Genomic DNA, 27,212 nt, shown 5'->3' on the forward strand with positions numbered 1-27,212 from the left:
GTTTCGGGTTCAACCCCATTATCAAGTATATAGAACTTCTACTGAGATTTCGGGTTTCTTCGTTTGTACTTTGTATTTTCATTGGTAGCTATTAAAAAAAATTACTGAAAGTCACAGGTGCACAGAATACTTATTCTGCTATGGAAGTGTAATATAGAGTAGACATTGAAAAGTGTTTGGGAATTGAGACTTAAATTTTGAGCGATAAATAGAATTGAATACTTTTATTCTCTATTAAATATTCGTTATTCTTCAATTTCTTCATTGAAAACAAACTTCGAAAATAAGAAATTTTGCAAGTTATTGAACATGAAACTATGTACAATAGACCTCATCTGAGTATGGCCTACGTGTATTTTTGTCCATGTTGTCTGTTCTGTGTATTTGTCATTAGCGTCATTTGTCATTGTGGCCACATTTGGATTTAACAACGTTCGTTACCAACTGGCCGGATAGCCTTAGTTGCTGAGGCCATTGAATCGAAAAGAAGAAGAAGATACTGTCAATAATTTTTTTTTTAATTTTATTCAGAAAACACATATACGATATATACGGGCTTTGTGGTTTCATTCACTGTTTAAAAAGAGTTGATACTGTTTTCACATCGATAAATTATCATTATCATTCGACAAATGTAGTTAACGTATATATCTAGGAGATCCGAGGTTTATGTTGATAATTTTGAAGTTTTATTCGCTGGTATCATACTATTATTTCATTTAGTTTTCTCAATATAAGGCGTGGATAGTTGACTTCAAACGGACACTAATAGGTTCGTTCCAACCAGCGTCAGAAACAGTTTCTGACAGTCAGGATTCTGCGCAGTAATGTGATTGCGTTCCAACGTGAGTTTCCAACCATTAGTAAACTATCAGTTTTCTGTTCCATCCAAGATTCAAACCTGTTCGAAATCTGTCAGAATGGTTTGAGGATTATCTTCTAACCATTAATCTGACGCATGCGTATTCCGTATAACTGTTTCTGTTTTATTTTCATGCAACTTTTAAACAACATAACCTGCAAACATTGTTATAAAATAAATTATGTATTTGCTGGCGCAGGAAAAATTAGGAATTCTTCAAGTGAACCTGAAATATGAACATTTTTAATTACACAAATTAATTATTGCGGTTACCTTCCAGTTCCATGTTGATTAGTAAATAGAATAGAGATATAAAATACTGCAACCTTCTTTTACTCTCCAGAAATACACTTGATTAGATTTATTTTTTAAGGTTATGTTGAAATTCCATGCCAAACTTTAGTTGAACTATCAGCTGTTCCAATCAGAAATTTCAAATTAATCAGAAACCAATATTTACCAGACATGCGCGTTGACAACGATTTACAAACAGTTGGAAATCTATTTGTGACTCAAGGTTGGAACGAACCTAAAATAAATTATGTATTTGCTGGCGCAGGAAAAATTAGTAATTCTTTAAGTGAACCTGAAATATGAACATCTTCAATTATACAAATTAATTATTGCGGTGACCTTCCAGTTCCATGTTGATTAGTAAATAGAATAGAGATATAAAATACTGCAACCTTCTTTTACTCTCCAGAAATACACTTGTTTAGATTTATTTTGAAAGGTTATGTTGAAATTCCATGCTAACCTTCAGTTGAACTATCAGCTGTTCTAATCAGAAATTTCAAATCAATCAGAAACCAATATTTACCAGACATGCGCGTTGACAACGATTTACAAACAGTTGGAAATCTGTTTGTGACTCAAGGTTGGAACGAACCTAATGACAAACTCACAGAGTCGCCAACTAAGAAAAAAATAAATGTTCCACAAAAAAATTCTTCTACGGTTAGTTCTATAGACCTGTTTTATTCACTTAACTTTCAGATCTGTCATTCCCGCCAAAAGTTATTTGCTCTTTCTCTCTGGTCGATCAAAATACAACAAGGAAAGGTAGCGAGTAACTTCTGGTTGAAATAACTCAATGTGACAACAAAACATAACTATTAATGACAAATAAACAGAATAGCTAAGCCAAAAAAATCATGTTCTTCATCCGATACAGTCTTTTAATAATGAGAAAAAATATGAATGGTCTTCAACAATCAATTTGGAAATTTTTGCACGAGTCGATTCTGGAAACTCGGCTATGTAACCACTTTGAACCGTCCTAGAATCGTCCGAACTGCGAACCCGAATACGCCTTCTGAATTTTGGGCCGGACGGACTAAAACATTTTTTTGAACTTTATTCAAATTTTTTTGTTACGTGATCCTTATAAATTTTTCATGGAATAAGTAACTGTTCATAATTACAATAAAGTTATTAATAAATCTATGTTCGAATAAGGCAGAGTTAAATTTTCAAGTATGTCCCTAGTCCCTAGTTCCAATATTCTGTGCTTAAATTTTCAGAATAACACAAATCTAGTAGTGATCCATAGGCTTTGTCATTGTCATTCACTGAAATGGACATATGGAGGAAGATCGTTGTTTGGTTGTGAAATATATTCCTTACCAAACTTATTTTTCCTATAGCTTATTATACCTTTGTTCCTAGGTAATTGGAAAAAAGACATCATTCTAAGCAAGAATGCAATCAAAATTTAAGGTGAAAGGAAAAAAACATGGGTGGAATTAAATGTGTATTCAATATTTAACAATACCTAGGAACTATGGAATATATTTCAATTCAGAGTTGAAAATTTAACTTTGCTTTAATCAAATATCAATATCGAAGAACATTTTTGCACTTAACTGTTCTTTTAGGAAGCTTATTATTTTTTGGCTGAAAGAATAACTCGTAAGGATCATGTACAAAAAATCTGAAAAGCTACTTTCAAAAAATTCAAGATGGTTTACCCAAAATTCTCATAGAAATAATGAAAAACTGGTATGTTAAATGCTACAAAAAACGCTCAATATGTATAGAGGTAACTCTGATAATACTTGAGATGTCCTATCTGAATACAGTTTTGGGCCACCTTTAATTCGTCCTGCCAATCGTTGACCTCCAAGTAGTTATTGAAAACTCACACAAAAATGCAACTTGTAACTGCAACTTTTTTCCAATTACCTAGGAACAAAGGTATAATAAGCTATAGGAAAAATAAGTTTGGTAAGGAATATATTTCACAACCAAACAACAGTTTTAATATGGATTTTCATCAAGTATCGGCCAGTTCTATTCAATTATGCAACTTGTAACTTGAATTTACATTAGAAATGTTGAATTATCAGAAAGATCACTTATGACAATTAGTGGATACATTTCTTTCAACAATCTAGAGTCGACTCTCTTATGAGTGATCCGTATGACTTTAAACCAAGAAAATATGTCTTTCCAGTTAAGGTTGGAGCAGGTCTTCACGTTGCAATTTCAAATGTTTCGGCAATGCTCATTATTTTCAGAGCTACATTAAAAACAATCAGCACTGCAAATACATTTCCATGAAGGTATGGAATTTTATTTGTGGTTGTACCATAATCTAGGGCAAATTTATTATTTTCAATTATGTGCATAGGCACCAATTTCAATAATGAGGTAATTCAGAAATACAGGAGAGGCGAGTACACAAGGAGATTATCACTGCCAAAAATGTTTTCAGAATGTGCAAAAAGGGATTTGTTTCTTATTACAGCCCTGAAAATGGTGATGACTATAGCGAAACGTTGGCAATCAAATTGAGAAGAGAGTACTTGTTTTATGTCCAATTGGCAGTAAATATATAACTTGATAAAAGAAACCAATTGCTTTTCAATGTGTTTCATCAATATTTCAAAAATAATGAACACAAAATCATCCAGTCTTGAATAGACTGACATTCACAATAATAAAGCAGTATCAATTTCCGTTTTTGCAATTAGGTGAAATTATACCTTATTTGTTGCACCAAAATAATCACACTGAGTTTCATCATAAATATAATTTCACTTGTCAATTCTTAAAAGCTAGTCAACCTTAACATAATAAACAATGTTCCTAAACTAACACTTTTTCAGCCATTGTGGAGTTTCAAAAAATTCAGGGAAATCTGTTTGTCAGGATGTTCTTTTTAATGTTTTTCGAATAATGGTCCAATCTTCTATTATATCTTGGGGCTTCAACATATACACAATATAAGGTCCTGACACAGTTACGGCTTTTCTTCTAGAACGCGATCGAGATCTTGAACACCATTCTCCACCTTCTCCCCAGCTGATTTCACTGTTATGTCTGTCTTCTTCCAATCGCCTTATAGTATCCATCAGTTCACTATAGTAATAATCACAAGCCAATGATTTTTCACTTTCAAAATTTTGTAAAGCAGCCTGCTCCTCAGCTGCATATTGGTTGGCAATATTTTCCAATCTCATTTGTCTCAGAATACCAGCAACTTCAGTACGAACTCGCATATTCTCCTGCAGTTCCGATAAGGCTACCAAGTATTCTGGGGACTTTCCAGTTTTTACCTCAGCAAGTTGAAGTTCAACCTACGGAAGTTCAGAGTCAATCTCTTTCCAATGCTTAATTTCTGCAAATGGTAAATATTAATTTCAACTGCTCGCACTACTTTTTCAAAAATTTTCAATCAAAGCTGGATATTTTTGTTTGCTGATAAGAAATCTAAAAACAAAAATTGGGGTCCCCTCTACTTACGGAGATACAAAAACTCACAGGCAAGTGGAGTCTCTTTTTAATTTGATATCATTAGTCAAAAGACATAAGTTCACCTATGGTAGTTATTGTAGAGCAATCTCTTCCAAAAAGTTCAATAACAGATTATTTGAATCTAATTACCTAATCTACAAGTAATGACTTCAAAGGTGTAATTCTGGAAAAATACAATTTTGAGGTATGGAAACAGTAGAAGTGGCACATAAGTAAGTTCCTAAAATATGGCCATATATTCGAAAGTAGATAGGCAGCGACAAGTTTTGACTTGAAATTTGTGATTGCAGTACAAATATGTCTAATTAACTATTTTGCATAAACTAGCGCAAGCTATTACAATATTTACCCTGCCTACCTCACCTGACTCATTCGTTCTCTATAGAGTTGCTCACGAAGAAGTCCAAATTGAGATTCTAAATCCTGAACATGCTGCAATAAGGAGTTTCTTCTACTTTCGCATTCACTTTCATCCATTTCAGAACTGTCATCTGAATCTGGTTCGTCTTCAGTGGATTCGTGGGCACCATCATTTTCACGGCTTGAATTTGACCGCTCAGATTCATTGCCAGACATTTCATTGTCACTAACATCTACTGCGGAACTTGATAACTTGATTGGCGGCATCTTGCAAAGTCAGGAATATACAAAAGTAGAGATTTCACATCGAAAATTTACATGGAATGGTCTTATATTTAGAACCTAAAATCAAAGTTCTATGTATAGGTAATGGTTTGGAATATTCACAATAAACCAAGTTTTCTTGAATTCCACAGTTTCCTGAGAAGATATTTTGTGGTTTCTGTTTACTATTTCTATACGTCAATTTTCTTTGGTTAGTTCATCTCTCACAATGTTGCCAATTTCAACATATTTCCATAGGTGTCAGTGGCGCCAACAGAAAAAATGTGTACCACCTGGAACAGGACGCTAGTGTGTCCAACAAATAGTGACATCAAACGGTAAATTTGTGAAACGGTTTTGTTCAGGTACAGCTATAGGCTCAATAATAATTATTGAAAATAACATACTTCAAGATATTGTCAATTGATTGAGAAACACAACTTGAAAATCGCAGACGAGTGCAACACGTGATGATCCATCCTAATTTTGATAAAACCTATTGGTGAAATTTATATATTCATAATTAGATTTTGATTGGTATTCTCGATTGCCGTTTGAGATCTTCAGCGTTAAAGTGAAACTGAGAACAATTTTAAAGTGATTGTATTTCTGAGCGCAGTTCAAGATGCATAGATACCCTGATTTTTTTTACGATTCCCTTTTGGTTTGTTAAAAAGTCTCGTCGCGAGAAATGAGATTGACTCAACTTATTACATATGTTGATAGATGGTGAAAGAATCGAAATCTGTCGCATGTATTTCTTTCAAATCTCCAATTCATAGACAAATCATAAAAAAATATTTCATATCAATATATTCCCAAATGTAAACAACATTGAAAATTGCCAACTTGGCATTATCGAGTAATGCCAATTGAGGTGTGATATATATATATATATATATATATATATATATATATATATATATATATATATATATATATATATATATATATCCGGTGAACTCTATATTACGTATAGTATACATTTCACTGTGTATATCACATCTGACATTATTGTCTAAATGTCACATGTCATTCGTGATTCTTTCACAAATCACAGTTTTCTGTTTTCTGCAACGTTCAGAAGGTATAATATATAGTTTTCTGTAATTTTGAAGGAAAAGAGGAAGATGTCAACAAACTGAATCGAATCGAAAAACGAAAGTGTCAAAACCACTCAAAACTGTCATGTGAAACAAATGTCCACAATTTCCGAAATTAAATGGAAAGTAATAAATATAACTGATTAAAAACCGAATGATTTACTTTTTGGATAAACTATTTCTTAAAAACATATGTTTCACAATGACATGATTAGATACTTATTTTTTTATGAGCCATTACACAACCTGATACCATTAAGAAAATTATCTTGAAAACATGTAAAGGTATAGTGCAAAGCAAACATAGATTGTTGACATAATCCCCGTAATGTTTAATTTAGATTTTAAACATGTTCCCAAAGTACACCACTGCTACTGTATGTGTATATTACAGCTTGTTTATAAAATCAAAAAGTATGAAGTTCACTAGAACTTATGGATACAGGTAATCTATAACAAAGTTGTTTATTACATATTTTCAAAGAAGTCATTTAATCTATCTTTCTTCCTTTAGAACTTGCATGATAGGGAACTAAAATGTCCTAGGATATCTTACTTGGCAATCAATGATTCAGTTTGCAAGTATAACGATGGGAAAAGAAAAGGGCAACTCCTCTCATGTCAAATCAGAAATTCAAGATGATAATCCTTCTGATTTGGTGGATGATGAAAACACCCAGTTTTCTCTAGATCCAAAGCTGCAAATGTATCTTGCACAGATGTCACAGGAATCGGGATGCTGGGGAAAGTTCTTTCCGATACCTTTTGAGAGGGCTGCACATAAGTCATGGTGGGATCCGACATTTGACTCGGAAATACTTGAAGAGCAATACAGGAAGAGCTCCAATACCAGAAACAAAATCAAATTCAGGTGAATTGCTTGATCTAATTGCTATCATAAATATGTGAAAAACTTGGATATGACTGAATTGAATACAGAAGTGCCGTGAATTAAATCTGATTAGAATTTATAAATCAACTAGTTCCAACATTATCAAGGTTACAAAATTATTCAGAGATCAGGCTACATAATTTGTTAAAATTGAGGGTAGCTACAGCTCTACACAATGTATTACTTGCAGTAATACAATATCAAATTTGAAACTGAAGTAATATTTGTATTATTGCTTGTTACTGCATTGTTTTGTCAAAATAAGCTCAAACACTAATGACCTAATGATATGGTTAGTGTTGCATAGTTTTGTTGATAGATGGTGTATAAATCAAATTCTGTAATTAATGTTTCAATGTTTATTCTGATATTTCTATGGTAGTTTCTTATATTGGTATGAGGCGTTTTCTGGCGCTCATGTATTCAAAACAGATTCGTTTGTGATTCAAATACATTCATTCTGGCGGTGAAATGATGACTTCACATCAACTATGATTTGAAAAGTATTCATGGTGATTCAAAACTAGCGGTGAGGTTAGTTTTAAAACGGAATTTGACGTTACGATACGTCAGTTTCTGCTTTATTTTGATCGTTATAGTTTATAAGGTGCCGAAAACATTTTATCGAATACGTTGTAAGGATGTACAAAATGAAGCTGTATGCAAAAATCTGATTCTAATTGAGGTTGGAGAAAATTGAAGAGTTTGTTTTTATTATTGAATTTGACATCTGACAAATTGAATCATTCCATTCTGGCGAATCTTATTATTAATGACGTAACTACGCATCATTTTTGAATACACGCTCGAATAAGATTCAACGAGAGAAAACACCTATAATAGATTTTCTAGAAGATAATTTTTGATTAAACAATTTGTGAGCTGCCAGTTAAACTGAGGTTTCAAAAACTATGCTAGTCTTTTTTTGAAAACCCATAAAATGATATATTAAAAAAGAAAAATCTAATCTAAAGCTACTAAAACTGGTCCATGTTTACTATCAGTATTTTGAACAATTTCATCAGTAAATTAGTTCAACTAAGCAGACTATGTTTCACATATTCAGTTTTGTAAATCAGAGGAGTCCATTGTCGCTCAACATGTTTTATAGAAAGGCCCCAAAATAAATTAGGAATGCTTTTAATTGTTGAGACCTGTACATGACAACAGTCTTTTAGACACCTTTGAAAGTTCAGAAATTGAAACGTTTTGAAAGAAATTCATGAACATCAACAAAAATCCAATTCCAGATAGCCCGTTATTTACTTTTTTACTTTATGATTACAAGTATAAATCAGGACAATATTAGATATCATATGAAGTAGTCATTAACATATCAATTAGGATACAACAACAAACTGATACTAGGAACTCATTTAATGGAATTCATTACAGAAAATAATGATTTGTCCAGATGAATATGAAAGACACTACTTTGTTGAAATGAGGAAAAATACCTTTGGCATTTTTTTAATGCACTTCCCCAACTGATATTATTGGTGTGTCAACTCCTTTTCAATAGGGATACCTAAGAATACATTGGAATTTTGCATGTTCAGAGTGATATTCACAGAATTTTAATCTAAAGTGAAGTGATTTGCCCTTTTTCTGAATTCTTCTGTATTGTTCTTATTAAACAAGTTCTCGAAATAGTATTTCTTGCTAATGGTCGAAAGGGTTACATTACTTCATATTCAAAGTTCGTTGATTAAAGAAAAGATGATGAAATTATTATCAAGATTGATTACCAATAATAATAGTGAAAGATGTCATATTTGAGGCCTATTTTTTTTCAGGCACGCTTTATTGTACCTGATAGTAATCTCAACAACATGGCTAGTCTATTTCTTCATTGCTGGCCTTCTGGGAGATAAACGCCATTGGCCTATAGTGTGTGGACTTCTGCTAGTACTGATCATCTGCCTGGTGGGATTTCATCTCTTCACCTACACACTTGTATACGATCGAAACATAATCTTTTTGACATTGGCCATGTCTATTTTGCTAGCAGTACTGAGCCTACTATTTTTAATCATAACTCAACCACCTCCGATCGGAAATTTCTCGCTCTGCATCCAACTGCTCTTCCTCATATACACCCTGGTACCGTTAAAACTGTATGTCAGCCTAATGTTGGGTGTTTGTTACTCGCTCGCTTTCGAATCAATCGTTTATTATCTCCAACAAGACGAGAGTAATGCTGTGCCGGCGTGTGCCATGAGGTTGCTATGCCATTTGGGTATACATCTCATGGGGTTCCACATAGGTTTAATGAACATCGTTCGAATGAGAAACACATTTATGAAGGTTGGACAGAGTTTGCTGGTACGTCGACAACTGGAACTAGAGAAGAAGTTGAAGGAGAACATGATTCATTCGTTGATGCCCAAGAGCGTCGCTGATTGGCTGAAGAAAGAAGATGAAATTCTTATGAGGAGGCAGTCGTCCGATTCTACTAACGATATTAGGTCGATTTTTCGTCCGTTCAATATGGATCATATGGAAAACGTCAGCATTTTATTCGCCGATATCGTGGGTTTCACAAAGATGTCCAGCAATAAAAGTGCTGAGGAATTGGTCGACATTCTCAATAGCTTGTTTCAGCGGTTTGATTCGTTATGTAAGGTAAGGTTATTTTTATTTATGATCCTCTGCTTCAATAAAATTATAGTAAGGGTTTAGTAAATATCAAATTTTAATTATTAATTCCGTGTTAGGAATCACACGTTAAAAGGTAAGACCTCGTTAGTCCTTAGCTCGCACAAGTTTCTTAACTTCTGAGAGTTGTCGTTCGTATGGGGGCGGCAGCTGATTAACGGAAAAACAGATTTTAAAACAGATTTTAAACAGAATTATATAACACTATTGTTATCTGAGAAATAGTAAGACTTACATTGTTGGTTAAATTAGACGAAAATCGCCTGTTTGGGGATACAATAAAAATATTTTTCCAGATTGAGACTATCAATAGCTGTTTTCAAATATTCGCAGAAAACTAAAATTTATGGTTTTTTATTATCGGCTGCATTACTCCCACGTAACTGTTTCATGTTTGTTATGATCAGGTATGATCTAATTTTCAATTCGACATTTCATTCATTAGATTCCATATTCAACTTTTTTTTTATACAGACAATTAGTTTTTTCACCAATTTTAGTAGCCACTATAATAACAATTTCAATCATGTTTCACAACACATGTATTTTTCTACTTTTTTTCTTCGATATATATATATATATATATATATATATATATATATATATATATATATATATATATATATATATATATATATATATATATATATATCTAACAGATCCAAGAAGTCCATCGCATAGTTGTAATCATCTCTTGTCAAGAGATTTGTGTTATACTTTCGAGTTGGTGGTCGGAAATGAAGAAATTATGTAATTTCTCTTGCCTCCAGAGGGGAAATCCCTTCGAAGCTGAGGTTCTCTATAATTACTCCGTCTGGTATTTTGAATAGAGCGCCTCTTTCCAGGAACCAATGTTTCATCTTTTTCTATCAATACATCTACCACTAAGGAAGGATCTCTTTGAAACTTCGTTGTGCACAAAGGTTTTATGAACCATTCTTGGTTGGTTGAGGAAGCAGTCCCCAGTCTATACAGTTTCTACTGTAATAATAAACTTTTCCATAAATAATATCTCTAGTGTATCCGTACGCTACGTAATAATCATTTTCAGATCCTAATATCTTGCCCCAAAAGAATACCTGTTTGAAATGATTTTCGTTTTGAAGTATGAGGAGTGAATTATGCAGTATTATTCCTTCTTCCACACTGATTATATGGCCAAAATGTCCAGTAGAATCCAAGCTTTTCAAAACCGAGTTTAAATTCATTTCTCTTAGTGTCCTAATGACATTGACATTGATATTTTTGAACACTTTCAAGCCTATCAATATCAACTTATATTAATGGCACCAAATTGTGGAGTTGTGTTCGATTAGTGATGTAACAATTGAGCAATATATGATTTTTAAGGAAGAGAGAAATAATTCCTCTGCAGATCTAAGAGTGAAACCTAACATTTTTAGTGCTCTAGAAGTAACATTTGCAATATGGGTTATGAATGACATTTTTGGGTCAAGAGTGATTCCTAAGTCTTTGATTGTATTTGTTTCCAGTTCTGATTGCTTGATTTTATATGGACTATTTTAGGATTTTTGTTATGGAAAAAAGTACATTTATTATATTCGTCTATATTCAATTGAAATAAGTTTATATCACACCAGCATACAAAGTTAGATAAATCTGTATAAATAGAATCAATCTGGTGTCTGTTTTCAAAGGCATTTATTATGAAGTGTTGATAAATGAGCAAATTTGTACTGGTAGATCTACCACGACTGAACCCATGTTGCTGATTTATGATTATATGTCTTCAATCCCATGATAGCTTTTTTGTTATTAGACTATTTAGAGTTAATGTACATCTTTGGGTTCTAAATACGAAGAATATTGGACTCTACTTTTTTAAGACAACTCTAAAGGGAAATTGAATGACCTGACTCTGATGATTTGCTGAAATGTTGCATTGAAAATCGGTTCATACCAGATCATAACAAACATGAAACAATACAGTTTGTGTGCATCATTTTCATATTTTTTGAAATGGTAGTACTAGAGACAACAAGCTAATCCATAATGTGAAAAAATATTTTTATTGTTTCTTCAAGTTATCAAATTTTGTGTAATTAAACCAACCTTGAAAGTGCCATTCCCCAGATATCAATAGTGAGAAGGATATCTATAAGAAACAGTCAGTGTATTCCTACAACTTACATATGAATGAGTGGTTTGAGAATCTTACAGATTCAATTTACTACTGCTCAAATGCCTTTCGCCTTATTAGTTAACTTCGCACTGCACTTTCCGAATTAGACTAGTCTCCCCTACGTCGTGGTAATACTTATAATATATCTCGATGGCGGTCTTCGAAAGCTGGTGGAAGATTCTTCGAAGCGGCACAGCTTCCATAAAGGCCGAGAGAAAGAGAAAAGTGGCGCTGAGCTTTGCGCTGAAATGTTGCATATACGTTTATGTTGGATGACAATGCATGGTTACCTAAGTGAAGCTATTCTGCATCCAACATGGCGGACCTCCCAAAATGGCAGACTAGTTTTTTATGCACCCCCATGATATAGGTATTGAATGAAGGGATTTGCTGAAATAAATTCAAAAAATAACATAACGTCACTCTTAATCCAATATATCAGATCGGCAAATATTGCGGACTAGTTTTCTTATGCATCCCCATGATATGGATATCAAACAAAAGGATTTTTTTGAAAAAAGTAGAGAAAATAAAATGACATCACTCTAAATCCATTATGACGGACTACGAAAGGTGGTAGACTATGTTTTTATGCACCCCTATGACGGAAAACGAGATTGCCGCCAAACCAATTTAAAATGTTGTAAATAATTTGAAGAGACGTTTCCAAAGAACTTCAAGTTTATGCAAATAATTTCGATTCACAGCTCACCATATGCGGATACCATAATTCAATAGGGATTGTATTATAGAAGGAAATGAGTATTTTAACATGTTTAACATTAAGAAATGTTTTCAAATTGTAGAGTTTCGGTTCAAGACACTTGTCTCATCACCACATCAGCACTGTTTTGGATAACATCACAAGATGAAATACTCATTTATTCCATAACAATACGACTTTATATAACCGGAAGAGACATCTGCTTTTTTATCAAACTTTTTTGGGTATTTGTTACCTTCCAGAATCTGAAAAATATAAAAATTATAATGGAGAACTTTATACAAGTGTAGAAGGGCAAACTTTTTAGTTCACACCGATAAGTTATTGCGTAAAAATCAAAGTATTTTTCACAAAGAAACATCTTCTATTTATCAGTAACTTGTCGTATTTAACAATTTTGCCTATCAAAAAAATTGTTACGAAATAATACAATACTTATCTTAACGTTTTGGAGGCCAAAATCTGCCTCCATCTTCAGAAATGGACAAAAAATTCTAATATATTGGCAGTTTTTCCTTTTTGATTATTTATTTCTTTACTTCTTCGACAGATGTCAAAGGAGTTTTAAAATATGAAATTATGTCAATGTTTTTGATTGACAACTGAAACATTCGATGTAATACAAGGTGCTCTCCGATATCAGTCTGTTGCCATTTCGCCACTATCCAAATTTTTCTTCAAGATGGGTAGCCAAGTACGGTCTATTTCTAAGGAGCTATTCGAAATACAATTCTCTTCAGATATGAGAATATACGCTGATTCTTTTAGCTTACGTCTCTTTGTACTATGTACTTTATAGTCTAAGAGGAAAGACTCTTGTTGACAAAGCATGGTTTACATGTACAATACAATAGTATATGCCTATTAATTTGTCAGTGATTTGTATAAAATGGTTAAAATTTGCAGATATAAACAATAGATAATACATATATCTTTGGTCTAGTTGTAAAAAGAACTAAACATAAAAATAAAAATGTATAAAAAATTTTTTCATCTTTCGATGAAATCACACATAAATGTAGAATACAGATAATTTAATCTTATAGATAAAATGCAAAAAGCTACAGTTAGCCCAAGATACTGTCACTATAATACTCCTGCAGGCTGTAGTATCCTTTAGTTAAAAATATGCTTTTGACGGTTTTCCGAAAGATTCTCGGGCATGATATATTTTTTACTTGGCTCGGCAGATGATTGAAGAGTTTTATACTCTCAAATATGAGAGAGTGTTTGGTTAATGTAGCGTTTTTGGTAGAGGTAGGGGTAAGTTGTCTTTTTGGCGAGTATTATATGGTCTTACAATTGTCATATTGTATTTTTTCTTATGCATCAAGCACACTATCTCAAAGATAAAAATACTGTATAGGGTCAGAATTCCATGTTTTATAAAAAAGTGGTTTACAGTGATCCCTGGACTTAGCTTTTGATAAATATCCGAGAGCTCTTTTTTATAAGACAAATACTGAGCTCATTAGCTGATAACAGCAAAAACCTCAGAACGAAATGCCATACATTAAGTGTGATTCAATGAGAGAAAAGTAAGCCATTCTGCCTGCCTTTGTTCCGAGTTCCGTAGTGATAACTCTGACTGCATAACAGCCCGAGGCTAGGTTTTTGTTTATGGTCCTTACATGGTCATCAAATCGTAATTTATCATCAATGTATATACCTAAGAATTTTATGCTGGTAATTTTATTTATGATTTGTTCATTCAAGGTCAGACTTTCATAATTGAACTTGAAGGTCAGGATTTTGGTTTTATTTCCGTTGAAGCAAAGATAGTTTGAGTCACACCAGGTTTTAACTTTCTATAAGTCTAGAAAGATACGCTCTTTCAGAATTTCTATATCACTTCCATGCTATAGTATGGTGGTTATCATCTGCAAACATGGTAAAGGTTCCATGTATATCAATCTTACTAAGGTCATTAATGTAAATAAAGAAAAGAATTGGACCAAGAACGGATCCTTGGGGAACTCCCCAGTTTATTTTTGAGATATCAGAAACAATTCGGCAATTTGACAATCTGATTTCGGTTCGAAAGATAGCTTGCAAACCAGTCGAGTGTCACTCCTCTGATTCTATAGCAATATAATTTTTTGACCAGTACTCTGTGATTAACACACACACTTAGAGTGAGGCTCATTGGTAATCATTCTTGTCCTATTCCATTCCACTAGATGTTCACCGTCTGATTTTAAAATGTGTTCAGACAATTTAGATCCTGTCAATTGTTTATTTTTTATGTAATCTCGATGTTCATTCTCACGCACTTTCAATGGTCTCGAGGTTTCACCAATGTAACTTTTACCATAAGAACAAAGTATTTCATAAATACAATTTTTTGTTTTTTCTTCAGTGTTGATGGGTTTTGTATGTGTGAGTATAGATTATAATTTTTATATTTTTCAGATTGTGGAAGGTAACAAATACCAAAAAAGGTCGATAAAAAACTGATTTCTCCTCCATAAAAAAATGAGTTTCGTTGAATACAAATCTGCTATTGTAATGATGACACTTCTTATTATAGTAATTATCTTTCTTCCTCTATATGGACGTTTCCCACATGTTTTTTTAATGTTGGAGAAGTAGAAAGCCAAAAAGCACTTTCTCATCATTGAAAAATCCTGTTATAGATTGGAAACGTTTACTAGTTCAAAATATTACCATAATTCTCAAAACATAAAAGCCCTGTTTGAGACTGAATTTTTCTAGGTGCATAACTGCGAAAAAATATCCACGTTAGGCGATTGTTATTATTGTGTTAGCGGATGTCCGGAAGCCAGAGCTGACCATGCTCAGTGCACAGTCGAAATGGGGCTCAGCATGATAAAAGCTATCAAACAATTCGACGAAGAAAGAAAGGAAGGAGTCAATATGCGAGTGGGAATTCACACGGGTACGATTCTCTGCGGTATCGTCGGGACCAGGAGGTTCAAATTCGATGTGTGGAGCAATGATGTCACTTTGGCTAACAAGATGGAGTCAACCGGCAGGCCTGGGATGGTCCACGTTTCTGAAAAAACTGTTAATTTCCTCCAGGATATGTATTTGTTGGAAGATGGTGAGGATGTTATGGGTGAGTACGAATCAATGGATAAACCTATATCAAAATGGGTCACTCGTGATGCGCTTTCAGTCAATATCAGGATCAGGAACTTTTGTTGTATATTAGATGCAGCGTAAGACTGATATTTCATGGACAGGTCTGTATATGCAGACCTGTCCATGCACACTGAATATTCTTGGTTTACCAGCATCTGTAGTTGCAAATGTAATCACTTGATAATTTTGTCAGAAATATTTGAATTTTTATAAAATGTAAGAACAATATTCAAGAAACATGGCGATAAGATCCAATATTAGTCATCTCTCATTTCAGTGCAAAATAGTGCTATTGCCCAATAAAATGATGAGATCAAACTTCACAAAAATTATAGATAGATAATTTGTTCTCATTCTCATGTTGAAACAATACAGCCCCGTTAAACTGTCATGTTTTTCAAATTATGTATTTTTGAGACACTGTACACATTGACGTCATGTTTTTTTTTCAAATGATGAGACACCCTGTAAACCCCGACGGTAGCCATGTTTTTCCTTTTACGTTGGCAGCCATGTTTTTTCTTCAACACTGCACTGAATGCTCTTGGATATAGAGCTGAGTGCAGGAAAGCTCTTGAAAACCTCAATATATTGGTACTGCCTTCTTCAGACGTATAACAAATCCTAATATTCGATCATAAACTCAGATTTTCCTTTATCATGTACTGCAATCTGCATAGTTATAATACTAGACAGAAAGATCATATTTACATTGATTTCTATCATTTGAGTAAAACAAACAGGCGTGAACTACCTTGCTTCTCAAAAATGTTTAATAAATTGACAAACTTCATTAAAGATCTCAGCTTGAATAAGTTCAAATTGAAATTGAAAAATTACTCAATAAAGACATGGTTTACTCTCACTAGATCGTTTTGCACATTTTATATCGAATCCGCAAGAACAAATTATTATCAAAATGCCCCATTAAATGCTATGTGCAATGCCTATAATAATGTATAAAATGACTTTGATATCTTCTTCCAAAATCTTACTAGTTTGTGAAATAGGTTGTATGAAATTGTATAACTCTTGTTGAATATTTTTTTTTGTATAACTTTTTTGTCATTTTGTTGTATGTAAAAATCTGTTTCCTACTCGGTAACTGGGCCATGGTCTGTAGAGTTTGTAAATAAATAAATAATGAAATATTCAACAATAAATTTAATGACATTGAATAATTTATGGTATGTATTTGTAAAGTACTATTTTAGATTTTTGTGTTTAGTAAGTAGGCTAAGTTTAAGTTTCTTATTACTTGTGTAAACAAATATGTATGGCCTCAATGAATATATCTACTTATCCTTATCGGCTTGTTCTAATGGTAGATCATGAGTAATGGTCTCATGGATTACCTGGTGTTAGGGTTTATCTTATGTAGATGCATTTATACATTGACACAGTCTAACCCAACAACCTTTTTTACAGGATTGAAAACGTTCTTCATTTTAGGCAGCAAAAACGATAAAACTCCAACCTACAGTGGTTCTTTTCGAGCAGAAGGCCGTCAGAAATATGCCAACTCACTCCAACTTTTCGTTTCTCCTCCTCCGTGTCCTAGTATCGTAAAGTCTTCTCCCATACGTCCCAGAGTACTTTCCTGTGATACTTCTTCGAATTACATTAAGCCGCAGCAACAATCACAGCATCTGCTCTCTCCGGACGTCTGCAAAATCAAAGCAAGCAGCCTTCCGAGCATTCTGGATATGGAAAGTGATGAAAGTGTTTGTATTAGCGGAAAGACAAACAATTCTTGTTTCGCGGACGATATCAAAACGCCTACCAGCACCGCAAGTTCCGGAAAATACACGGTCAAGTTGAAAAACTGGAAGAAGATGCCGAAGTTCATGAGGAAGTTGTCTGATCAACGGCAGGATGTAGAGGTGGATGTTTTTGTTGTCTCTCCTTTATCTCCTTCAGAAGATGGGTACCAGCAAGTGAGTGCCTTATTATTCTTCATATCATTTATTTATTTACAAACTGGAAAAACCTCTATTTTGTCACGACTTTTTTCATGAAAAAATTTAATGATTATCCTCAAGACAAATAACTCAAAATGAGGTATGATAGATATGTAGAAAACTCGTGTTAACTGTTTTATGAGAATCATAAAGATGAAGATTTGGTAGGAGCATACATAGAGGAAGAATATATGAAAGAAAAATTGAACATAACAAATCAATACTCAAAACTAATGACAATTTACAATTGAACATTTCAAAGAATGGTGGAATCTATGAAAAAGTTTGGTAAAGTAAAATAGAAAAGAAATTTATCCATCTTTGCAAATTCCACAAGTGCTTTACATACAAATACAAAATTCTAGCAGAGTGATACAAACTGTGTAAATGAAACATGAAAGTGTATATGTGCAGAGTAAATACTAAATATAAATGTTTCAGGAATGAGGAAATTCCTCAACAGAGTAAAATGCATTTGCTAATTTAGTGGATAGATAAATAGATATTTAATTTTCCTCTGAATGTTATGATACAACACAAATATACATGAAGAAATCATACATTATGGGAAACGTCAGAATCACAAATTTTAACAATTTTAAATCAATATATAAAAATATTTGGACATTGTATACATGTTAAAAACATTCGACATTGGATACATATTGGATACAAGTTAAAAACATTCGACATTAGAATAGAATAGAATAGAATTTATTCGTCATTAAAAACATTACACACATAATATATAACATTTTATCAGACTAGTCAAAACAGTTGAATATTGTTGAAATAATAAAATTGTAAAGATAAAATCTAAAAGCTGACAATGTTAAATGTGTTGTATAAATTCCTCATATAGTTGATGTGAAGATAAAATAATAAAATTGTAAAGATAAAATAATAAAAATTCCAAAAGCTTCAATGTTAAATAATAAAAATCTAAAGTTGACAATGTTAAAAGTTTATAAATTCCTCAACAGAATAAAATGCATTTGATAAAAGATAAATTGTAAAAGCTGTCCTAAATCTATTGAAGTTGTCTATATTTCCCAATATTTTTGTTGCTCTGTTAAAACAGATGACACCTTGATAGCTTCTAGAGTCCTGCCCGATGGTCAACCCCGACGAGTGTTGTATGCATGTATCATATTTTGTTTTGTGAAGAGGGATACATTTTTTTTTATATTTGAAACTAATAATAATATATAGAGTGTTGGTAGCGTCAATATACCCAATTTAATAAAAGTGTTCTTACATGATTCTCTGTGGTGTGAGCCAGCAATACATCTTATTATTCTTTTTTGCATTTTGAATACTTTTATCGAGTGTGCTGAATTTCTCCAAAAGGTTAATCCATAGGATATATTAGACTGTATAAGTCCAAAATAGGCCAACTTGAGTACTTGATGAGATACTGTTCCACGTAGCTGTGTACAAAGCAAACACACTCAATTTGGACATCAAATAGTCAGTGTGTTTTTCCCAGGTTAATTTTTGGTCAATTATCAAACCTAGATTCTTATATTGGCCTAACTGCTCTATAGACCTATTATTTATTTTTATTAGGGGACAGTAGTCTAACGAAACGTTTTTTTGTTGATAATTCATGAAAAAGGTTTTATTACCATTGACTAGTAGACCATTATTTGTACACCACTGAGAGAATTCATCAGCAGATGTATTTGCAGTCTGAACAGAAAGAGATAGTTCATTTTCTGCTATTATTTGATAGGTATCATCTGCATAGATTATTGTTTTTTGGGAAGATACACATGAATACCCTATATCGCTCATAAATATTATAAAGAAAAGTGGAGCCAAGGTTGAACCCTGTGGGACTCCTATTGAAACAGGGGCAGGTTGAGATTTAGTTGAGTCTATAACTACTATTTGCGACCTTTGTTTTAAATAGGAGGCTACCCATTCATTAGCCACTTCTCGTATTCCCATTCGATTCAGTTTCTCAAGCAGCAGGGCATGGTCAACTGTATCGAAAGCCCTGGTTAAATCAAAGAATAATCCGATTGGATATTTTTTATTATTGAGATTATTGTAGATGTTATCACATAATTCATAAATTGCAGATGATGTTGATATTTGTTGTTTGAAACCGTGTTGACAGTGTGGAATAAGTTTATGATACTCAACATATACTTCAAACAAAACAATATATACAAAATTATAGGTTTCTAGATTTCCAAGTATTTAATTTGTTGTAGCAGGTGACACCTTGATACCCTGCCAATACTGGTTTAATTACATGAATCTCTGTAATGCAAGCCAGCAAATAAATATATGAAAAAAGGAGACTTAAAAAAATTTAATGATGTAATAAAATCTTGGAACCTAAAATCACTAATCACCGGACCTACTAGAATTGTAACGACTAAGAGAGGAACAAGTACTGCTACTCTCGATCATATTATTACAAATATAGAGGGCAACATCGAAGCAAAACTAGTTGACCCTGGGTTTTCCGACCACTTAGCGCAAGTTGTAACCTGGTTCACATCGGAAACTTCGGAAACAAAGCCTGGTAACATCGGTATCCAGAAAAGGTTCATGAATGATAATACAGTAAATGAATTCATAACACTGTATTTGAGGGAATGGGAAGAACTTACAGAAAGTGATGATATCAATGAAATGTTTTCCACATTTTGGTTACACTTTAGTTATTGCTTCGAAATATCCCATCCTAAAAAGACAGTAAACGTAAAACAGTTCAACTCAAAAAAAAAAAAATTATAATATCCCAAAGTGCACATACGGAGGCCGACAGCCTACGCCAGTTGAACTGGCTTAGGAAGTTTGCAACCGAGTCAGATAGTATCCTCCAAAAGTATAAATTTAAAAAGAAAAGTTTAGAATTGAAACTAACAAACGAAAAACAAAGTTTCTTCGAAAAAATACTCACAAATTCACACAACACATCAAAGGATGTGTGGAAATTTGTTAGTAATAATATCAACAGACACAAAATTAACCGCAAACCCATTACGTTAGATACAGCAAACGGCATGATATCTGAGCCCATTGCTATCGCAAACTTGTTTGGAACACATTTCACAAACTCTATTGCGAATACACTGAGAAATGCGATAACTATGACATCTGACAATGATAGTGTTAAAGTAGTCAATCATGCCTCTATGTTTTTTCACCCCTATAGTGAGCACGAAGTTATTAGTATTATATCAAATCTCAAAAATAAGACTTCAGTTGGTCTAGATGAAATACCTGTAAAATTAATAAAGTATTGCAAATATATTTTAGCACCTTATCTCACCCAAATAATCAACCTTTCTCTACTCACAGGCCAATTCCCAGATCTATTAAAAATTTCGAAGACAATACCAGTCTTCAAAAAAGGGGACGAGCGCCTAATTGAAAATTACACTGGTTAGTCCCATCTCCAAAGTCATCGAAAAAGCTGCATATGATCGTATAACCTCTTTTTTAGATAAATACGAAATCTTGCATAATTGTCAACATGGTTTTAGAAAAGGCCGATCCACCGAAACGGCAACGACAGAATTCACACAGTACATATATGAAAAACTAGAACAGAATTATTTCGTGTTAGGAATTCTCTTTGACCTATCACGTGCATTCGATACACTGAATCCGCGGATATTGTCTAATAAACTCAACTCGCTGGGCATACGAGGCTCGCTGAACGACTGGGTCATTTCATATGTTACCAATCGCCAGCTCATAGTACAGACAGAAAATGTAATATCAGAAAAATTTAGCATAGAACTGGGTACACCGCAAGGAAGTATCCTAGGCCCGCTACTATTCATCTTGTATGTCAATGATCTGCCTTTACACATAAGTACGGGAGAGACATTCATGTATGCAGATGATACCTCAATAGTGGTGCATGGCAAAACGCCAGAAGAAGCAAATAACAGGGCTCTTACAGTCATACATGAATTTCATGAATGGTGCCAAAGAAATCAACTTTTAATCAATATTAGTAAGACAACATGCATTGAATTCACTGGAATGCATAAAAACCAATCAGACTACAATATATTAATAAACAATTCGGTAGCCAAGCGGTTCGGCGTGGGTGCTTTGTTCACTCACTCGAATTGACTGCCGGGTTGGTCGGTGGTTCAAGCCCTAGTCTGAACGATCGATCTTCACTTGCTACCGTCCAACCCGTGTTAGGAATCACACGTTAAAAGGTAAGACCTCGTTGATCCTTAGCTCGCACAACTTTCGACTTCTGAGGGTTGTTGTTCGTAGGGGTCCACAGCTGGTTAACGGAGAAACAGATTTTAAACAGATTTTTTTATTTTTTTTTTATATCACGATGAGCATGTGTGAAGATGCAAAATTTTTGGGCACATTCATCGACTCCAAAATGCACTGGAACCGGCACATTGACTTAATCTGCAAAAAACTCAATAGCCAGTGCTTTGCGATTAAGCAACTGAAGAGATCCTTGAACATGAAATCTCTACTAAATGTATACTATGCATTAGTTCACTCAACTCTGAACTACAACATTATGTCATGGGGAAATAGCACAGAGATGGAAAGACCGTTTGTAATACAAAAAAGGATAATTCGTGTAATATTTGATCTTTCCTATAACAAATCATGCCGAGATACTTTCATACGGAACAATATTCCTACTTTAACTAGTATATATCTCATGAACATCCTAATGTATGTCAAAACAAACATCAATTACTTTGAGAAAGTTGGAGATATTTCAAAGTATGTCACTAGAAATTCTAAAAATTTGCGACTGGGCAGGGTTAATCACGCATTCTTTAAAAAAACTGAAATCGACAGAGGATGTTCTTATTTCAACTTGCTTCCTCACAATATCAAATGTTCGTCCGTAATAATCTCCAAAAAAGAACTGAGAAAGATTATGAACAAAGGTTGCTTCTACAATATATAAGAATTTGAAAATTATTTAAAAACTATAAATAGTAGTACATAACCAATAAATAAACTTTGTTGGCATAATTAGTGGGTATAATTGTTTACCTGCACTCTAGTTTTGTGTAAGGTAAGTTGGTATATTGTAATGTTATCTGGACCTGTATCTTAATTGCGATTTTCAGTTATACATAACTCACATCTGTGTATACTAACACAAATAGTGTATCGGTGTACACAGTGTATTAGTATATACATGGATTTTATCTCCAGTATACTAAGTTTGTATATGTTGTATGCTATTTAATTGTACACAATTCATATTTTATGTAATTTCCATAAGCTTACCTTGGTTTATATCCTTGTTGACGTTCACAATCCATGTCTATGGAAAATGTGTTTAGTATATATATACCTTATACATTTTACATTTCATTTTATGTATTTCTGACTTACCTAATCCATGTAATAGTGGCAGTGAAGGAGAAAATAAATATCTATCTATCTATTTTACTGTCTTTTTTGATATGGTCTGTACTAGTCCAAAGTAGGTTAATTTATTCAAAGATACTGTTCCTCCTAGTTATCAAAACACACAGTTTAGTTTTCACCAACACTAATAAAATGTAAATTAACATTGGTCCAGTGTGGAGCATCTTGACACACTACCAAATCTGAATTACTTTTTGTGAATGACTGTGGTAAATGATTTTCTTTTAGGTTCCTACTATCATCGAAGCCAACGTTAACGGCAATAAAAAAGATTCCTTTATTAGCATTACGAAAAACGACGGGGAAGATCTCCTGAAAGACAACCTCGATATAAAGTCCTACATAAGTCAGTCCCGAAGTGACATCGGCCAATTCGATTTTTCATCGAACACTGAGTTTATGAGAAGCGGCAGCTACAGATCCCAGTACGGTAGGTCGCCTTTGGGCGACTTTCAGTTCTTACAACGATCGGGAAGCAATAGGTCTCGCAGAGGAAGATCTCCCATGCTGGAAGGGCTGGAGCCTAGAGAGAGAGCTAGGAGCGCCACGGTGACCGCTGTAAACATACAGAGACCGAAGAGGTCTTTGGATTTTCCTAGCAAGTTGTCGAGCTTTGCTTGCCTCGAAGAGAACATCACTCACAGCAGGAAGGACTCGGGAATAAAGAGCAACAGCAGAAGAAGCAGTATACAGGTATGTTTTTAGAGATGTAACTTCAGCTTTGGACCATTTATTGTTCGTTATGAATGAGTAACAAATGTTATGAGTGTAATTTAATTACAGCTATAGGCATTTGCAAAGACAAGTTGAAAAAAAGTGCATTCCTGGCTTGTTTGTATCCAATAGTGGGATAACATATTTATAATTTCAGAAAATATAATGATGATGACGAATATGGCACAATTTGTTTTGGAATTGTATTACATGTGAGTAGAGTAAAGAGTAATTTGCTGCGACCAGGACAAAAAAGCGCCTTTTGAATCAACTAGCTGATATATTATATGTCAATAATAATAATAATAATATTTATTCAACATTTGTGATACATAGCGTATATATGGTAGGTCAATGATTAATTACAAAGAACAGTACGTCACTTAAGAATAAAATTATGGAATCAAAGATTAAATAAAAATTAATATTTGCAAATACAAAGGTATAAGTACATATAGATACATTAAATGCTAATTAAAAAATTAATAAAAAATGTGGCAATTTTGCTTGCCGTAGTAAAATAAATATACATATATATATATATATATATATATATATATATATATATATATATATATATATATATATATATATATATATATATATATATATATATATATATAATACATATATATTCACAAACATGTACACACATATAAAAAAAAACGATAAAATCGCCAGTCAGAACACTGAAACTAAAGCAAAACAGCAAGTGAAAAATTAGAACGTTTATATATCTTATTATTCTTCTTTGAAAGAATCCTCTAAATATTCCTTATGACTGTAGTAACAATTGTCCAGTAATAAGTTTTTAACTTTCTTACTGAACAAATTTGCAGAATTCAACCTCTTTATAGAAAGTGGCAGTCTGTTATAAAAATGTATGGCATTATGGAGATTTTTTGAAATGATCACTCTTATGTGAAGGGACCCTCAGAGCAGTAGCATGGCGAGTATCACGACCGTGAATGCTCAAGTTCGTTATGTACAAGTCAAGGTTCCTGTGCACAAAAATGACACATTTCACTATATAAATTGCGGGTGTAGTCAACAAGCGTTCTCTTTTGAAAACGGGTCTACAACTTTCTTGGTACCCCAGGTTGAATATCAATCTTATCCGTCGTTTTTGAGAGATGAAAACTCTAGAAAATTCATTTGCACATCCCCAAGCCATTATGTTGAAACTGATGTGAGAGTATGCATTCGCAAAGTAAACATTTAGTAAACCAAACCTACCTAATCAATGTTTTAACTGTTTGATCGAATAATAAGCGAAATTGTGTTTACTGCACACTTTTTGTATGTGACTTCTCCAGGTGAGATTCTCATCTAAAATAGTTACAAGAAAATCAACTTTTTTTGATATTTTTATGTCATTCAAAGTGACGAAATTACAACAGAAATCCCTCCTAACAAATGTTTTCATCAGCACCGACTTGTTATGTCATATTTAAAAAAATGTGTGAATTATATACTCAATCCATTTTAGGGAGGAAAATTTTTCTGTTGTTTGTGATTTCGTTATTCGGTATGCCAGTCTTCAAATTTTATTGCAAAGGGATTTTTGTAGACAAGATCAGAAATATCAACTGTCAAATGTCAATCATTCAGCATTAATTGCTGAAAGGTATTGGACGCAAGCATTTATTGGCCATACAGTGTAAATTTACAGCAAGTCTGGCTATTTTAAAACTATGGAACAGAAAAAACTGCCGACCAATTGAAGCAATATATTCTTTGAGTGTATAAAAACTGGTATTAGTAACAATTTTAATAGTAAGGTTTTTTGATAGTTGGATTGAAACTTCTGAAATCCAAAGATTTAACAGAGGGTTCCCCAGTAAACACTTTCAATCAGGCCGACATTGAAAAAGTGCCTCCCTGTCAATAGGAGCTGGGAAACTGTTGTTCCTCTGACAATATTTAGTATTGATGCAATGCTGTGCTTGATAGCTCGGCCGATTGTCCGCCGATGGTGTCAGCAATGCATGATTCGATACAAACATTAATTTCATTGGTGGAAACATATTAAAGTAGGAGGAAGTAACGTCTCCGCGGTTTTCATTTTTTTTTTTTTTTTTTTTCATCTACTGAGAAGTATCCTCATTCAACCAAAATCAAAAGGAAAATCTGTTGAAGAAAGTTAGTTGGTGTAGACAGTGATGGATGTTAATTTATTCCACAATTTTCATTCATTTCAAAAATGAACACTACTACGAATCACCAGAACTGCAATACTTTTCTCCACTGGGAATTTATTCTACGTCAGATGTTCCACTTCTACCTTTCAAATTCCATTCAACTTGACTATGATGTCATTTAAAATTTTGGATGTATCTAGAGAATAATGAAATTGAAAATAAGTTTTTTTCAAAACATTATTAAAAGGTGAAAATATAATTGAATTAAATTCAAAACAATCACTGCTCCCACAGACCAGAACTGTAACACTCTGCTCAACGTGTTTTCATCAGGAGATGAACTGTACTCCTGATGAGTTGGTTAGCGAAACGTGCATCAAGAAGAGTGTTGCAAGTTCAGCGGTGTGGAAGCAATCTCTGTGTTGAATTTCTTCTCTGTTCCACATTTCAGTTCTACCTTTTGGTGAAATAAATCATATCTTACCTGATCAATATCTTCCACAAATTAAGGATGGTCAAGGTCCAAACTAGTCATAGGAATGATTTCCAAATACATTCGTTCACAGTGGTCTGGTGTTGCGTTTTGTTTGGGTTCTAGTGTAGTGATAGGGGGAATATCATCGGCAGTCCATGTCGTTATGGAATTGAATCAGATATCTTTCACAGAATTACTACACAATATAGTAAATGAAATGGGTAAAATTTATATGTCATCCTCATTGGTGGTCATCCGATGTTTCGGCATAAAATACTTGCCTTGTTGCCTCTTCAGCACCAAATCTGGATAACATTATGAGATGAAGCACTCAGTCATTCATAAAATGATGACTTCATGTAACGACTGAGTTTAATCTACTCATGTCATTGATGACAGTACAAAATGAAAATCATTCGCTTATTTGAATAAATCTCGGTCATAGGAATCTTGTTTGAATTGAATGGGGTATATTTTTTTGGGAGGATAATTTTTGGGCTGTGAGGTAGTGTCATCATATTTCTTGGTAATGAGATTGTTGAAAATGATAGTTTACAACAACTACTCGTATAGGATTTCAACCAAGAGAGTATGTTATATAGTTACTTATATACATATTTCACTGAGACGAGTTTGTTTACAAAGATACTG

At 33.3% G+C, this 27,212-nt stretch overlaps 2 protein-coding genes and 1 pseudogene across 3 annotated transcripts in view; 1 reads left to right on the forward strand and 2 right to left on the reverse strand.

Moving 5' to 3' along the window:
* Positions 1-3,877: 3,877 nt before the first annotated feature.
* Positions 3,878-5,479, reverse strand: Brms1 (breast cancer metastasis-suppressor 1-like protein). The gene is made up of 2 exons (XM_074182089.1): positions 4,985-5,479; positions 3,878-4,443 (listed from the first exon to the last, which is right to left on the reverse strand). Exons 1-2 carry the CDS (start codon positions 5,246-5,248, stop codon positions 4,012-4,014), a joined length of 696 nt encoding a protein of 231 aa, XP_074038190.1. The 5' UTR covers positions 5,249-5,479; the 3' UTR covers positions 3,878-4,011.
* An 852-nt stretch (positions 5,480-6,331) lies between these two features.
* Positions 6,332-27,212, forward strand: part of Ac13E (Adenylyl cyclase 13E) — a 36,912-nt gene continuing 16,031 nt past the window's right edge. Inside the window, exons 1-6 of one of the 2 annotated variants that reach the window (XM_074182090.1) lie at positions 6,332-6,793; positions 6,863-7,219; positions 9,037-9,865; positions 15,481-15,844; positions 17,299-17,807; positions 23,460-23,924. In XM_074182090.1, the coding sequence (XP_074038191.1) occupies positions 6,915-7,219; positions 9,037-9,865; positions 15,481-15,844; positions 17,299-17,807; positions 23,460-23,924 (2,472 nt within the window). In that variant the 5' untranslated portion in view covers positions 6,332-6,793; positions 6,863-6,914. The remainder of the gene's footprint in view (positions 6,794-6,862; positions 7,220-9,036; positions 9,866-15,480; positions 15,845-17,298; positions 17,808-23,459; positions 23,925-27,212) is intronic. The other variant, XM_023158023.2, reaches the window with a different exon arrangement.
* On the reverse strand, positions 10,549-13,539 carry LOC141485537 (radial spoke head protein 9 homolog; annotated as a pseudogene).

The sequence above is a fragment of the Leptinotarsa decemlineata genome, unplaced genomic scaffold, assembly GCF_025532065.1.
Source record: "Leptinotarsa decemlineata unplaced genomic scaffold, Ldec_3_MD MMD2_tig00026328_RagTag_RagTag, whole genome shotgun sequence".
NCBI classification, from domain to species: domain Eukaryota; kingdom Metazoa; phylum Arthropoda; class Insecta; order Coleoptera; family Chrysomelidae; genus Leptinotarsa; species Leptinotarsa decemlineata.